Source organism: Berghia stephanieae, chromosome 3 (genome assembly GCF_034508935.2).
Source record: "Berghia stephanieae isolate SIO BIC M18660-M18661 chromosome 3, UCSD_Bste_1.3, whole genome shotgun sequence".
NCBI classification, from domain to species: Eukaryota; Metazoa; Mollusca; class Gastropoda; order Nudibranchia; family Aeolidiidae; genus Berghia; species Berghia stephanieae.
This window is the reverse complement of record NC_088362.1, coordinates 7,759,031-7,775,267: the sequence shown is the minus strand read 5'-3', so window position 1 is coordinate 7,775,267 and position 16,237 is coordinate 7,759,031. Positions and strand designations below refer to the sequence as shown.

The 16,237-nt window shown below is 34.5% G+C and overlaps 1 protein-coding gene across 1 annotated transcript; it reads right to left on the bottom strand.

Moving 5' to 3' along the window:
• Positions 1–6,610: 6,610 nt before the first annotated feature.
• LOC144967090 (glutathione S-transferase theta-1-like) lies at positions 6,611–16,099 on the bottom strand. Its single transcript, XM_078903918.1, has 4 exons — positions 15,873–16,099; positions 13,417–13,504; positions 9,543–9,696; positions 6,611–7,168 (listed from the first exon to the last, which is right to left on the bottom strand). The coding sequence occupies exons 1-4, from the start codon at positions 15,982–15,984 to the stop codon at positions 6,833–6,835; spliced, it is 690 nt and encodes a 229-aa protein (XP_078760044.1). The 5' UTR covers positions 15,985–16,099; the 3' UTR covers positions 6,611–6,832.
• Positions 16,100–16,237: the final 138 nt, after the last annotated feature.

Here is a 16,237-nt window from a genome sequence, read left to right as displayed (position 1 = left end):
ATCACAATACAATACACATCAAAACTAATCACCACTACACAGCGAAACAACTTTAGTTTGGAGTTTTCTACGGACATTGCAAATGGATTATGCCGACTGAGGAAGTGTAAGGAACACAGAAACGAGTTGTCTCGGCAAAAAAATGTGAGTGAAAATTTACATTATATATTAGCTCTAACCACCATTATCGAGCACTTTCGTACCTACAAGTACCCACCAACACTCATAAATATATATATATATATATATATATATATATATATATATATATATATATATATATATATTGGTGTGTGTGTGTGTGTGTGTGTGTGTGTGTGTGTTTCTCACTCACTCTCTCTCCACTCTCTTCTACGATTACAATTTCTTCTTCTTTTTTTTTTCTTTTAATACACTACTACTATTGCTACTACTACTACTCTCTCTATATATATACACAATATGTCTCACTCACTCTCTCTCCACTCTTCTTCAATTAATACACTACAACAACTACTACTGCAATCCTACCACTACTACTACTTCTGCTTCTGCCGCTGTTTCTTGCAATTTGCTAATAATGTACCACAACGGTTATTCTTATACGATACACATAGCTTTGTACAGGCAATTATATACGTTATACAGCAATATACATTATGGTACCAATGTTTGAGCAGTTCAATGCCTCAATCCCTATTAAAGTCAAGCATCAGTGATCACATTTAGGAACAGTGCGTTATGTGGTCTTGTGATATGACAGTCGCTTTCGGACTGGAAGGTCCTGGGTTCCTCACATTCTCTCACTGTACTCAGGTGTAAAATGAGTACCTGGCCATTAACAGTGTTGTCTCTGTCCGAAAAAATTATAATATCGCCTAACGGGCGTTGTGTCACGTCCTACATGTTAAGTGTTGCTGTTGGGCAGGGACCCCTTTTAAAGCTTGAACAAGTTTAGTGGATACTGCGCTATATGAAAGCTCAATTTAGAAATTTAGGAATAGGTTTTGTGTCACTTATTGAAAGATAGAAAACATTGGCCTTGATGTATTATCCTTAGCTAATACTAATACACGTTTGACATATCACTCCACTTGACTCAGATGTGTTTATCAGCTGTTACGAGTGTTTGATAAGTGTCTGTACAAAAAAGCTGCCTAAAATGTAAATTGTTTTGAATCAACGTGAAATTTGATTCCAAAATGGCTAGCTGATGGAATAAATGAAGTGATGCAAAGCGCTTGGGTGTGGATACTTTTTTAAAAAATATTTTATCAAATATGGCACATGTATGTTCCACTTATTGTATGACAGATGACAGACATCACGTTATTATTGTATGACATATATTTTATGCATGTCGTCATTTACTTATATGGTCACAATAATACACAGTGCTTTTATTTATCACACTTATTCAGGATAACTATGTCTAGATAGACAAAGTTTTAAATGTTTTCAATTGAGACTGTCTATTTAGTACATACTTAGTAATTTCTTGGTCGAAATTTATTATGATTGTTATCATTAGTTTTATTATTGTCATTATGATGATGACGATGATTGACCATTATTATTATTTTTATTTTTTATTGTTATTATTGTTATCATCATCACCATCTTCATTATTATTATGATTATTATTCAAGATTCTCCAAGCTATTTTGACAACTTGAGGACCATCTTAAATCTTAATCTGTCGACCGGAAAATTAAATGTTTCTGGCCAAAATGAAAGGAAAGTGTTGTGTCAGTGAAGTGTAAAAAACAGTATTTTGCTACTACTGGGAATCAATTTTCATTTTATGTGACTTTCTCACCTTATGGGTGGGCTTCCTGACCTCCCATAGTGGGCAGGGAAGTACTTTCTGTGTCTTCTTTAGCCCTACATTTGTTTTCCAATTGCTTTTTCTCACTGTCTTTATCTTGGAACGAGATTACAGTGCAATCTCTGGATAACAACACCCCTGAATAACGACAACCCCTGGATAGTGACATTGACCACTGGTCCCGATTTTTTTTTTTTTTTGCTATATGTTATAAGTAATAAAAAAACCCAAATAACGACATACATTTTAGTAAAACCCCGTTTTTACAATAATAGGCAGTTGGTACCGATGCTCGATGTCGTTATCCAGAGGTTGCACTGTATTTAGTTTTGTCAGGATTTGCCCAGAGTATTTGGCTGGGAGGGAAACAGTCAAATGTATAGTTTTAGTTTTGGGAGATGGTATTTTTTTCCTTGTAAATCATCTCTCTGTTATATATTGTGATTTTTTTAAACATATGATTTGTAAACATTTGAATATATTCCTCTTAGTGGGGGCCTGTGCTTGTGTCAGGATGAGACTTTTAGGTAATCTCAAACTATGCACAATGATAGCATGTTCTTGGAATCTTCATCTGGTCCCTATTTGTATCATTCCCCTGTCTTACTTATCCTGTGTGCTTTCAATTGTAAATCTATAACCTTTTCAACTATCCCATTTTCTTCCTTTTTACTGGCGCTGAAATGACCTTAATGTGTTGCACGTGCCGTAAAACCCTTAAAAACAAAAACAAACATTCTCACCTTTATTTAAACCATTTCTTCAGTGTTGCGACAAGAATAGTGAAAGCGTTTAAGAACATGATCATCTAATTGACTTATACCTACTTGAGAATCGTCTTCCGTTCATAGCTGTTGATAAGACCAAGATGGTCTATATTTGTTGCAAAGGCCTTTCAGTTTTTAAAAACAAATAACCAAATAAAAAATCTTGCAAATAGGCTATTACTATTAGGGATGCATGCATTGTAGGATAATAAATTAGATCTATTTTTATTTTGTTTTTGCCAGTGTTGTTTTTTTTTTTATATTGTAATTTTTATTGTTTGTTTTCATGAGTAAAATGGCTCATGAGACACTTTTAGTCATATCTGTTCCTGTCATGTTCATTGCTGTTATGTGTTGTTTATATTGTACGTCAAATTCACGGATTTGATAAGGTAAATGGAATATCCTATTATCTTTCTCTACTTATCAACACAAATAACAATACCTTTGAGTTGATAGGATCTGGTGCTCAGTTCAAATCATTTTGTTATATCCCTCCACTGTATCTATATTAAATGCTGTCTATTTCACACAACACAAAACAGAACTACGCAATACCGCTGTTATTCATTGTTTGTTAATCTATTTTAATCAAATGTTATGAAATCTATTCGTCTGTTTTTGTATTAAATTTTGCTTCCTTTTTTAAAATTAATAACATTGGCTAACTAAATATATCACCTGTTCTTTTGATGCTGCCAGTTTACGAAGAAAAAAAGAAAATATTTCACATATGCCTGTTAAGATGAAGATGTATGGGGATTTTTAATATTTTAACTCGTCCTTCAAATATCGATCGATTTAAACGGCCCTCTGGGTGGGGTTCCTGACCCCACAGTGGGCAGGGAGGCTCTTACCATGTCTTCTATCCCCCTATATCTGTTTTCCAACATGCTTTCTGTCTTTGTCTTGGAATGAGGTTACTTGGTTTTGTCCTGGCCGGATTCCTAGCTGGGAGGGAAACAGTCAAATGCATAGTTATTGTTTTGGGAGATGATATTTTTTTCCTTGTAAATCATCTCTCTGTTATGTATTATTATATTTGTGATTTTAAATGTATAATGTAAGCATTTGAGTGTATTCCTCTTTGTTGGATTTTGTGCTTGTGTCCGGATGCGACTTATAGGTGATCTCAAACTAAGTACATTGGTGGTGTGCTCTTGGAATCTACATCTGATCCCTATTTGCTCCCAATTCCCCTATGTCTTACTTTTTCTTGGGTGCTTTAATTGTAATTCTAGAACTTTTTACTATCCCATTTTCTTCCTTTTTACTGGCGCTGATATAACCTAAATGTTTTGCAAGCACCGTAAAACCCTTAAAAACAAAAACATTTAAACGGCCCTCATCTTGGCAAATAACTCCCAAACCAGGGACTCAAACACATAATACATCGTGCTACAAATGGTGATGGATCAAGTTCATGGGGCATGTTATGGATATATAGATGACAATAATAAAAAGAAATAGGAGAATGATATTCCTCTACTTGACTTTAGACACACTATTATCCTTCTCTTATCTTGTAGCATTTCATTTTTTCTCCTCAAGAACTTTTTTCAGAAGTCAGAAGGCATTTTACTTAACTTCTGTATTTTCATTGACCAAACATTTTATTCTTCTTCCCCACAGTACAGTAAAATGGCAATCCTTCATTAATATGGTTATTTATTCATTCGTTTAATTTATTGTACTAGAGGAGTTTGTTATGCTCAGAAGCCACTTGTTTTCTTTGTTGAGATAACTTTCATTATCTGATTAGAGAACTTTTGCCCCGTATACATGAAAGCAATATCAGTGAACTTTTACAAGGGAGCAAATACTCTTACTAATAGTTGATAAATTTAATTCAAGCAGTTGTGTTTAGGAGGATATTTAATGATATAATATTGAATAAATTTGTTTTTTAAAATTGAATAGAGCTAGATATTAGTCATATGAATGTTCTATTTTGAGGTATGCGCATACAGATAATTTTTGATATTGCTGATTTTATTGTGTGTAAAAGAGCACTTCTCAATGGAGAGAGAGGTGTGTGTGTGTGTGTGTATAAACTGATTCAGCAGAGTATATCAATAAACTAGTTGACCTTTGCGTATCTCTTTGGAAACAGGAGTGCCTGTTGAGCTAAATCCGTAGTGTTTTAGGTGTGAGTGTATGTGTGTGTGTGTGTTTAGTTCAGCAACCCTTTGGTGTGTCCATAAAATAATGAAATCATGCTTGTATTATCTCTAATGCATATCTATAATACTGATGAATACTAATTCCAAATAAACAGTAACAGTGGCCCATATTTTCTAAGAATTGGGTGTTAACGTTTTTTTTTTTTGTTTACTTTTTTTGTTTTTCAAAGAACAAAATAATAGTTTCAAGTAATATTTTGACTTAAAATTCCAATTTTCTATGAATAATTCCTTGCAGTCATGTTTACCCAAATCTTTTCTGCTAACGGTAACAATTTTTTTTTGTTTCTTTTAAAATATCATTTACTTTCGGAATTGAATAGCCTGGGATGATATCAGTGATTGGAATAAGGCCTTGAAAGTGCTGGAGACTGTAAAGAACTGAAAAAAATCGGATGTGTAACAGAATACAGTCATGTCCTTTTCATGTCAGTTTGAAACTCAAACTCAATGGAGCTACTGCCTCCCTCGTAACACAAGATCCCGGCCAGGGGCTGAGCAACACCAAATTGTATCATTCTAGGACTAGAAATTCTACTAGAAAAGAAAAGCAATAGAGAATGGAACATTTGATGCAAGGGGATAAAAGAGGCTCGACCAATGGCAGCAGTTTCTCAAATGGTTTAATCTCACACCACAATATTATGATGTTCTATCCAGGTGGCTAATTCGTTGCCACACTCGTGTACAGTTGCTAAACCCCCTGGTAATCTCTTCATAACACAACACTCAGGCCCCCACTGATGGAAGGTGGCCACTGTTTGACAGATTCTAGACCTAAGTCTTTGGTTGTTTTTTTTTGTTTTTAAGGGTTTTACGGCGCTTGTAACACATTATGGTTATATCAGCGCCAGTAAAAAGGAAGAAACTGGGATAGTAAAAAGTTCTAGAATTACAATTAAAGCACCCAAGAGAAAGTAAGACAAAGGGGAACTGGGAGCAAAGAGGGATCAGATGTAGATTCCAAGAGCATACCACCAATGTACTTAGTTTGAGATCACCTATCAGTCTCATCCAGACACAAGCACAAAATCCAACAAAGAGGAACACACTCAAATGCTTACATTATAAATTCAAAATAAAAAATATAATAATACATAACAGAGAGATGATTTACAAGGAAAAAAATATCATCTCCCAAAACAATAACTATGCATTTGACTGTTTTCCTCCCAGCCAGGACCAGGACAAAACCAAGTAATCTCATTCCAAGACAAAGACCGAAAGCATGTTGGAAAACAGATATAAGGGGATAGAAGACACAGTATGTACCTCCCTGCCCACTATGGGAGGTCAGGAACCCCACCCAGAGACCTTAGTCTGCAGCCACCCAGTGCATCCTCTTGTTTGTGCAAAAACCTGGCAACGTCTATGCCAGTTTAAAGATTACATTCTCACCCCCATGAGGGACTAAATATTTCTAATTCTTGTATGTGCAACCCTGTCCAGAGTCACGGAAGCTAAGTACAAGGGGAGCAGGGACTTGTTACAGCGTGTAATAGGGACACCATCCATTATGCATCAGAAAGGGGTTCCCTGCTTTCCCAATCTATTTTCTTAAGCCAATGCTATGGAATCCACCTGGACATCGAGATTAGGGGAGGGGGGGGGGGGGGGGGGGGGGGGGGGGGGGGGGGTGAGCTGGATCGCTGCCATTATCAGGCTCCATTCTTTTGGTGTTATTGTCAATCTCCCAAATCCCAAAGTATGCAGGGAGGGGAGAGAAACCGGGGGAAAAAATCTAAAGTGTGGCAGAATACAAGTCTGTTTCATGTTAGTTTGACTCTCTATCAGTTGAGCCACTGGCACCATGACTAAGTAAGTAATATTGATAAATACCGACACTCACGGAATTCATGTTCGTATTTTATTTTTCTAATAAAATCATTCCAAGCAATGTCCAAAAATATATCACATTTATCAAAATTGTATTTACTCTTGTTAACATGATAAATACATCTGCTTAAATCCTAATATCATTTCATATAGATTTGCATTCCCATATAGAACACTCTCATCGTATATTCAACAATATCTGATCAAAATTAAAAAGTCACATTAAAAAATGTTGGAATCTAAAGTTTGGCAGCAACTTGTTGATAAACCTCATGCGTTCTGAACACCATCTTGTGAGCCTCATCAAAGAAAGGATTCGTTTCCTTTCGAATTCTCTCCATCCACGCTTTCACAATGGGTGAAGATTCATACACACCGTGCTCGTGGCAAGCATACAACTGAGTCAGTTCACAAGCTCCAAATATGTCAGCAATGCTAATCTCCTCACCACAGAGATAAGGTCTATCTTTCAAATAATAACTCCCCAATTGGGATACCATTCTGGCTACCTTTTTCCTATAATTTTTTACTTGTTCCTGATCCACGGGTTTTCCTGTTGTTCTTGGAATTATCAACTGAAAAAAACAAAAACATTGAATATATCAAAACAAGATTTAATTTTAAGGAACAGACACTTATCAAATCTGGGATACAAAATACAAAACAAAACAAGATGAAAAGTATAATTTATGTAGGGAATTCTTTTCTTCATGTTATGTTAAGTTTTCTTTGAGATGATATCTTCTAGTTGAACAGTCAAAAGTTTATTTGGAGTTATAGTTATCGTTGTTTACGAAATTAGCAAAGTGTGTACAACATTGCAAGAAAGTTTAAGGACTGAGAATAGAACACCATACATCTCAGAGAATAAAATTTATCTAAGAGCATGACTTTTCGTTGTTTAAGAAATTAGCAAAGTGTGTACAACATTGCAAGAACGTTTAAGGACAGAAAAGTACATCATACATCTCATAGAATAAAATTTATCTAAGAGCATGGCTTTCATCTGCCCTAACAACTGAGTTTTTGGAGACAATGATAATACAAGGACCCCAGAAACAACAAGGTCAGCAGGGCATGGGGGTTAGTTATTATTACATTCATGGTCTGATTGAATGCATATGTGTTGATTATTGATAACCAATAACAGTGGCAGCAAATAAAACATACTGTTTCACAAAGTGGCTCGACTATTATTATTAACATACTGAACCTAGACGACATATTCTCACCACACTAACAATAACAAATATTTACCATATGACATTAATACCATTGGTCAAATTGCATTATAGGAGTGTAGGGGGTCTATTATTAGAGTGTTGCTGTTTGAATTTTTTTTCTAATGAAATGCCATGTAAAGATGTAAAATGCATTTCCTTCCATAGACTTACTTGGGATTATATCAGGTGTCACGATAAAAGGTCATCGGCCTTGGAAGAACACATCTCTAACAGTTATTGAAAAATGTTTTTTTTCTGTTTTCAAGACTTGACAGATCCATATTCCTACAACAGTTCACTCCACTTAATCACTTATCGGTTAATCGCACACTCTGCTTATACGCTACACATTCCCGAAAAACATAATTTTTTCTATATAATCGCTCTGTTTAATCGCACACCTTCTCTGCTTAATCGCTACACCTTGATTCTATCTTGATTGGGAATAGATATCTAAAAATACACCAAAAAATGTAATGGTTCGATCGATTCGTTAAAATGGACCTATCAACGTTGAACTGATATCTCAGGAGCTACTGAACTCTGTTCAGCCACAGAAAAGACAACGCCTGGATAATGAAGATGGGATGAGTCATCGAAAAGTGATATAACACCCCTGACAAACACTGAAAAATTTGACATGCTGAACAAACTTTGCCGCTTTATCCAAGAAGAATGCTTGACAGATGATCTACCAACATTGGCTAGATTGGAGACAAGGGTTTATAAACAGCTTACACAGAATAGAAAACAATTAACGCTTCAAGATTACTATTCTTACAAACAATAATGACACATTTTGTTGTCGATAAAACATGAAAGAGAAAATTAAATAAATAAAAACAAAAAGAAAAAAAAGAGGAAAAAAAAACAACACCAAAAATAAACAAATAAAAAATTGAAACAAAACAATAAAAAAACTTCTAATGAGGCCATAACTTGAATATGACGTTCCCAAGTCCACAGAAAGCTCAGGTCCTACATGAATGGCACATAAAAGCTGGTGCTTAGATGCCAATTTTAGCTTCTCCGCTTAATCGACTCCTGAGGGTGTGCGATTAAACGGAGTCTACTCTATTACAATTAGTGTGTCAGAATAAGTCTTGTACCACGTACTGTCTCTACCTCATGACGTTTCCAAAATGGGCAACTACAAAATTAAAATAATAGCCCAATTTATGCCACAAACTTTTTCGAAGTGCCTCTTTTTTTCAAGCGTTCATACCAACATTTAATGACTTTGATTTTGAGTTGTATTTTTACATTACGATTCAACAATTATTTGCTAACCAGACGGGATACAATTGTATGTTGTGAATTGTGCATTTATAGTTTATCTTCTTGAAAAAGAACTTCTTCTCCTACCTATCCTATCAATGTTATGTTGCAACGCTCGTCTTTGGAACATATTTTTACGTTCCGTGGAGTCTCAATAATTTTTTAATTGAATTATTCACATAGCCTTTTCCAACCATTAGACAAAAATTTGATTTTCTCGCCAACCCCTTTTCTCTACAAAGAGATACGCTTCAAAAAAGTTGGGATATTTTATTTCTGGGGTTGTCTTTTTGAGAATGTCAGTAGGTAGAGAAATCATAGATTCAGGGCTGTAATCTGAAATCAAGTCCTAAAAATAGAAAATATTTTTTTCATTTTAGAGATGTATCTTTTTTAATTCCAATGATTTTTGTCATGACACCTGATATAAAAAAAGTCTTTCACTTACCAAATTCTGAAACAAAAATGCGCTGTTTGCTCTTGTGTTGAAATGTTGCCAATGCAAGTATTCCTCAACTCTTGCCTGTTTCTCAATATCCTTTTGTGGAAACCAGTGCTCAGGAAGGTTATGTTTTCTTATCACATATTTACAAATTGCAATGCTGTTAAGAGGTAGAAAAAAAATAAAATAAAACAAACTTCTGAGTTGTTGAAAATTAAAATAATACGATTATTATTGCTGAAATTATCAGACAGTGTATAAATGAACAGGGTAACTGATGGTTTTAATTTTTCAAGAAGATTCTATATTCAGTCAGTGGTGGCCATCGTTGTCCATTTGTCCCATTAGAATGCACAGTGAGATCATTGTGTCAGAGAAAGTACACAAGCAAAAAACACTTGGATAACACACACATATAGAATAGATCAATTTCTGCACAACAGGGTTGTTTCAATTAAGCCACTTTAACTGCATTTATAAAGAAGGAAATATCATGGTAGCAATGAGGCTTGGTGAGGTGCTGATGAAATAATTATGATGGTGGTAGAAATAATGATTGTGATGATAATAACAATAAGAAATAAAATGAATAAATACAAAATTCCCCTTTATCAATCCGCAAGGGAATGTTTCTTTATGGTCTATCTTGAAAAAAAGACCAAGATGACCAAGGCATCAGCTGCAGAGCACTGTGTCAAAGTGAGAATTAATAGTAGTACTGTCATCTGCATTTTTTGCCAAATTGGGACCTAAAATTTGCCAAAAAGAAACCCCCAAAATTTGCCCAAAAATTTGCCGAGGAGACCTAAGCGTTTCAGTAAAAATTAACACGCGATACAGAAAAAAATATATATAAAAGACAATTTATTACATTTAAGGAGGCTACATTTATTAATTTACACAATAACGTTGTTACAAAGATTTTAAAGGATCATTATCCGTAGAGAGTAGCTTCCCTTGGTTTGGGCCCAGGCAAAGCTGCAACATTTCTCATTTCTCAAGTTTCACTTTTTTTTTTCGTTATTTTGTTTTCGCTTCTTTTTTTTTCCCAAATTTGCCAAAATTTGCGGATCGCCCTGATATTTGCGGCCGCAAAAAATGCAGATGATAGTAATCCTTCAGAGCCAGAGTTTATTCCGGTTTCTAAAGTGCTAAAAGTAAAAGAAAACAGAATTTACTTGCTGCCTTTTAGACAGAGTGGTGTTAGTATATCGCAAAGTAGTTTCTGCTAGATCAAATAGGCCAAACTACCAAACCACTGCTGGGTAGACAGTGATTTAAAAAAAAAACAGATGTTAAAAATAGGGACTATTTTTATCTACTCAGCCATTTCATCCCAGTGATTTCAATAATATAATCACAAACTGGGATTTTGGAAGGGTAGACCAAGTGAGATACCACTTTTAAATACACATAAACATTACAGGCAAAAAAAAAAAGTAATTAATTTTTTTTTAAAAACAACACAAAAAAACAAAAAATAAACATTAGAAAAAAAAACAAACCAAAAAAACATTCCCCCCCAAAAAACAACCAATAACAAAATAAGAGGCTTTTGTTGAATGGAAATAAAAAAAGAATCGCACTGACAAATAATAGATACTTATTTTTGCAAAACCATTACAGAACACTGTAAGTATCTAAATGTAAAACTTGTTCATTCTGTTAATCAATTTTTGTTGTCTATTATTTTAACATAAGCCTATATATATTATAAATTAGAAATAGCTCCTTTTATCAAAAAGTTGAGCACTATTATTTCATGGTTTTTATTTTTATAATTTATATATATATTATTTCATGGTTTTTGTTTTTATAATTTATAAATATATATATATATAATGCAAATTTTCACTCACATTTTTTGTGGCCGAGACGATTCGTTTCTGTGCACTTTCGTACCTACGAGTACCCACCAACACTCATAAATATGTATATATATATATATTATTTAAAATATTTACCACAATGTTTGGGGCAGTCTACATCGATGTTTCAGGCTTAATTTGCCATCTTCAGGACTGAGTTGTTTTGTTGACTGTTGTTGTTTCTTGAAGTGGTTCCGGTTTGAAGTTAATTAAGAGGAATTTGCGCCGATGGGGACACTTTCCGTAGATCTCATTTTTCATGTTGAGTGTGGCTTCATGAGGTTGTTTGATTATGGTATATTTTTCTTCCAGGCATAAGCTACATTGTTTTGATGTTGGTGTGTATCCTGTTGCTTTAGATAAAATTTTCCATGAAATGTTGTGGTCTATTTTGTTGTCTTTTAATTTCCAAATATGTTCGCTGAGTTTTGTGGATGTTTTTTTGTTAGTGTTTCTAAATGTTGAGGTGTGGAGGTTGTATCTTGTTTTGAAATTATTTTCTGTTAGTCCTACATATTTTTCTTGCTTGTTTGTTTTAGTTTCTGTGACTGTGGCTTGGTAAATTAAACTTGATTCTAAGCATTGTTTGTTTAGCGGGCAATGTTCTTTATTTCTGCAGTTGCATTTTCTAGTGGGTGGGTTTTGCTCTTGTTGGTGGTTTATTAATATTTTTTTGTTGTGGCTTGAAATTATTTGTTCTATGTTGCGCATACACGAGTAACTTATTTTTATGGTATTCCTGTTGATAATTTTATGTAGCTTGTGGTTTTTTGGAAAGTGTGTATCAATTAGTTTCAGGAACTGCTGTCCTATGTTTGTGCTGACGTTTATGTCGAAAGGTGGGTTGAACCAAGTTATGTGTCGTTTTCTTGTTTTATGTTCTTCACTTGTGTGTTGGGGTTTACATGAGAGGGAGGCGTCTGTGTATACAAATGGTGTGTTGTATCCACTTTTTGTGAGTGCTTCTTTGTAGGGGGTGGCTGCGACGTTGAATATCTCTCTGTTTTCCGAATGTTTGCTCACCCTCAGTGCAATGTTTTTTGGTATGTTTTCAATGACGGGACGGGGGTGGTTGCTGTTTTTATTAATGTAGCTAATGGTGTTGTTTGGTTTTCTGAACGGTTGGAATGAATTGGATTTTATGTCGAATGTGATGTCGAGGAAGTCAACTGTTTTTTTGTTTGCTTCTATCGTGATTTTTAAATTGTTGTTTTGGAATATTTTACAGATTTGTTTTTTGATGTTTTCGTTCGCTCTTGGTCGTCTGTTGGTTATAGCGAGTCCGTCATCTCTATAGAGGCCGATGTATGTGTGTGTATGTTGTAGTTGTGACAGGATGTAGAGTCCGACCAGTTCGCATGTTTCAGCACCGTCGAACGAACCCATTGTTACGTCGAAATCATTGTGTCGCTTTGTCCACGGTGTGTTGTCGTAGTATAGTGTGCTGTGCTTGGTGTGTTTGATGATGTGTTTTTCCTCTTCTGTGATGTTGGTGTATTTTGCTGCGAATTCCAATGCTTTGTTTAGTAAGTCTGGAGTGATGGAGGGGTAAAAATCGCAAATGTCGAAAGAGATGAAGGTGCAGTTTTCTTTGTTTTGGATATTTTTGAACCATTCAATGACTTCATCGGTGTTTTTCCACTGGTTGAATTTAGTTGCTTCTTTGACGTTTTTATTTATTTTTTCTAATATCTTTTTGCTGATTTTTCCAATTTCAGATTTGTATGGATTTATTAGTCTACATTTTGGATTATTTTTGAAGTCAGGCTTGTGATCTTTTAATGTATATATATATATATATATATATATATATATATATATTAATGGATATGGGCCAAGGTCTGTGAGTGTGCGTGGGTATAAGTAAGTGAATTTGTGTTTATCTGCTTTTTCTTTTCTGAATATTTGCAAGGAATGGCCCTTAGATCCCATATAACATTTGCTTGAGGGGAGAAAACTTTACAATGTAATTTTGTATTTTGAGACTTGTAATCACTTATTTTGTCTTGTACCTCTCAGTGAGTATGAAGCCATCATCGTCAATTACAGGCACCAAGGAAAATGGGTTGATCTTTTTGTATTCCTCTCCTCTGTGCTCACCTGTTGAGAATGGAAGAAAAAAAAAAAGAATTAAAAAATAATGTTACTATCAACGTGTGTGTGTGTGTGTGCGCGCACGCGCGCGTGTGTGCATGTGTGTATGAGACAAGTGTTTGTGTATAGTTTGATAGTGAGATAAATAATATGCAATAATGTCACCATGATTCACCATAATTAAAGAGAGTAGTGCTCAGTTGACTTTAATTATTGGCTCACTGAATGACAGTTGAGGGTAAATTATCCAAGGGCCGTCATATACTTGTTAATCACAAACAAGGATTGTGGAAGGGTAGACCAAGTAACACATCGCTTTTAAATATTCTTAAACATAACAAAACAAAAAAGAAAAAAAAACAAAAACAAAACAAAACCCCCAGCATTGGATGAAATACAAAACATTGAGTTTGTTGAACTGAATTTTCCAAAAATTTCAAACATCACAGTTGATTGGTTAAAAGAAAAACGTGTGATGAGATGCAGGATGTTGTGCTTGATAGAACATTGAGTGAGAAATGTATAGAAAAATATGAATACCTCAAGGAACTGTGATGGAGACCCTTTGATTTCTCATTTTTGAAATAAACAAATCGTGTATGACCCTAGAAGCTTGAAATTATTTGATAAAAATTAAGATTGCATTTATATACTATACTGATTCCGATTGACCATGGTACACACCATACTAAAAGCGCCTTTTCATCTCTTGAATTTCAGTCTGTGTAATGACATACACATGCTGCTTTTATATTCTTGAAACAAGTTGAGCTATTGTGACATTATTAATCCTAATACAATTTATTCAACCACAGATTCAGATGTGCATTGATGTACAACAATGACAAAATGGGGAAAGCAGTTTAATAGGTTGTGAACCAAACATTCTTCCATATGCAAGATTTTTATCAAAATTAATAGAAAAAGAAAATAAATCAAATAGATGCGAGACTTTGATGTGGTATGTATTTGACGTGCGTGCAGTACAGTAGTGATTGCCTTAATTCTCAGTGGCTGTGAACAAGAAAAATGGACATTTAGGTGAAACAAGAATTTATGCAAAATTGCCAAATAGAGTTAAGTGAATAAATATTAACGTTATATATAGTTAATTTTCAGATATATTCACCTTGCACATCGTGATTCATGAAAAAACACTATATTATTCTTCAAGCAAACAACATAGGATCACGTTTCCATTTTATACAGATTAAGTCACCTGATAAGTGACATAGGCATATGTGCATACATATTTATAAATATATTATTGACATAGGTGTAAGCACCTTACAATTACAATATTATTTCTCAGCGCCTATAGCCAGGTATTCAGTCATACCTGGTGGTTAGGATTAGTGTTTGAAGAATGTATTATCTTTTTTTAATCAATTAAAAATCATAATTGAATACATGGTGATATTTTGATAACCCTGATGCGATGTGCACAAATTTGCAAGTCTGACAACCGAACGCAAATATGGGCTTTATACTTTATTCAACATTGTTGTAATGGACAATATTTTGCGTGGGTTTAAGACAACGCACACATATATGCAGGTCTGGCATCCGAACCCACTTACAATGGGCCTAGTTTAACATTGTTGTAATGGGCACTATTTTGTGTCATTTTAAAAATATTTCCATTATAACAATGAGCCCATAAGAAATTGGGTTATCAGACCTGCAAATAAGTCACGTTGGTTTGAGCGCATTTCGATTTCAGCCCATCACAATGTGGGTTATCAGGCCGGCGAATAAGGACGTGTTGACTATGATTGAAACCGTTCTATTTTTCTTTCCCCAAAAAAGTAAACTGCAAAAAATCGTAAATGCTGGATAACAAAAATATGAGATAATAATGTCTGTGGCATCCGCTTCAAATTATTTGTATAAGATCTTTATAAGATTCTTATACTTTCAAAGATATTATGTTATCTCATACTACTAGACGTCTATATATTTTTATTTATTCTATTACCATCATCATCATCATCACCATCATCATTATTATTATTATTATTATTATTATTATTATTATTATTATTATTATTATTACTATTATTATTATAGGTGTTCGGCGTACTTATTTGCAGTCGGCGTAGGTCCTACTTAGATAATTACTTATCTATCTAAACGTACCATTACTAAATTTGATAAGTTATGGGCTCATTGTTGGCATGGTACTCTTAAACCAACGCAAACTATTGACATTTACAGCAATGTTAAAACAAGCCATGTTCGTTTACCAGACCTGTTAATATTCTCAGGTTGGTGAGAAGGTGCTAAAGATGACCCCCGAGGTTCAATTCGGTGTCAAAGTCAAAGAGTAAGACTCAGATAGGAGCCTCAGCCTCAGTCTTGTGGAATAACTCACCTTTACGCAGAGCTACAGGCTTTGGTTCAAATGGAACGCCAGTGAGTTTTAAAAACATGTAGACAGCACGCGATGGCTGTGAGAGCAGGTCGAAGTAAACTTTCATTGGCATTTTTCAGAATTAGGCCTATTCAACCAAAATTTAATCTATTTGGGAAACTCGGGCGTGTTTTGTGTAGTATTTGAGATCAGCTGGAGTTCGAAGTTCAAGGTTCATAGTCACAGTCTCTGAAGAGTAGAATGAACCATATCGATTATCGTTTATATATGACTGAATACATGTAATTAACCGCCAAAGTGAACACTTTCATATAGAAAACTTCTAATTTGAGGTAATAAACTACTTCAAATGAGGGGTAAATGAG

Excerpts from the sequence above, each read along its gene's own strand:
- LOC144967090 (XM_078903918.1), bottom strand. The coding sequence starts at position 15,984 with ATGCCAATGAAAGTTTACTTCGACCTGCTCTCACAGCCATCGCGTGCT. Across the intron at positions 13,505-15,872 it reads GCCTGTAGCTCTGCGTAAAG|GTGAGCACAGAGGAGAGGAA; the intron begins GTGAGTTATTCC and ends CATTCTCAACAG. Across the intron at positions 9,697-13,416 it reads GGCTTCATACTCACTGAGAG|CATTGCAATTTGTAAATATG; the intron begins GTACAAGACAAA and ends ACCTCTTAACAG.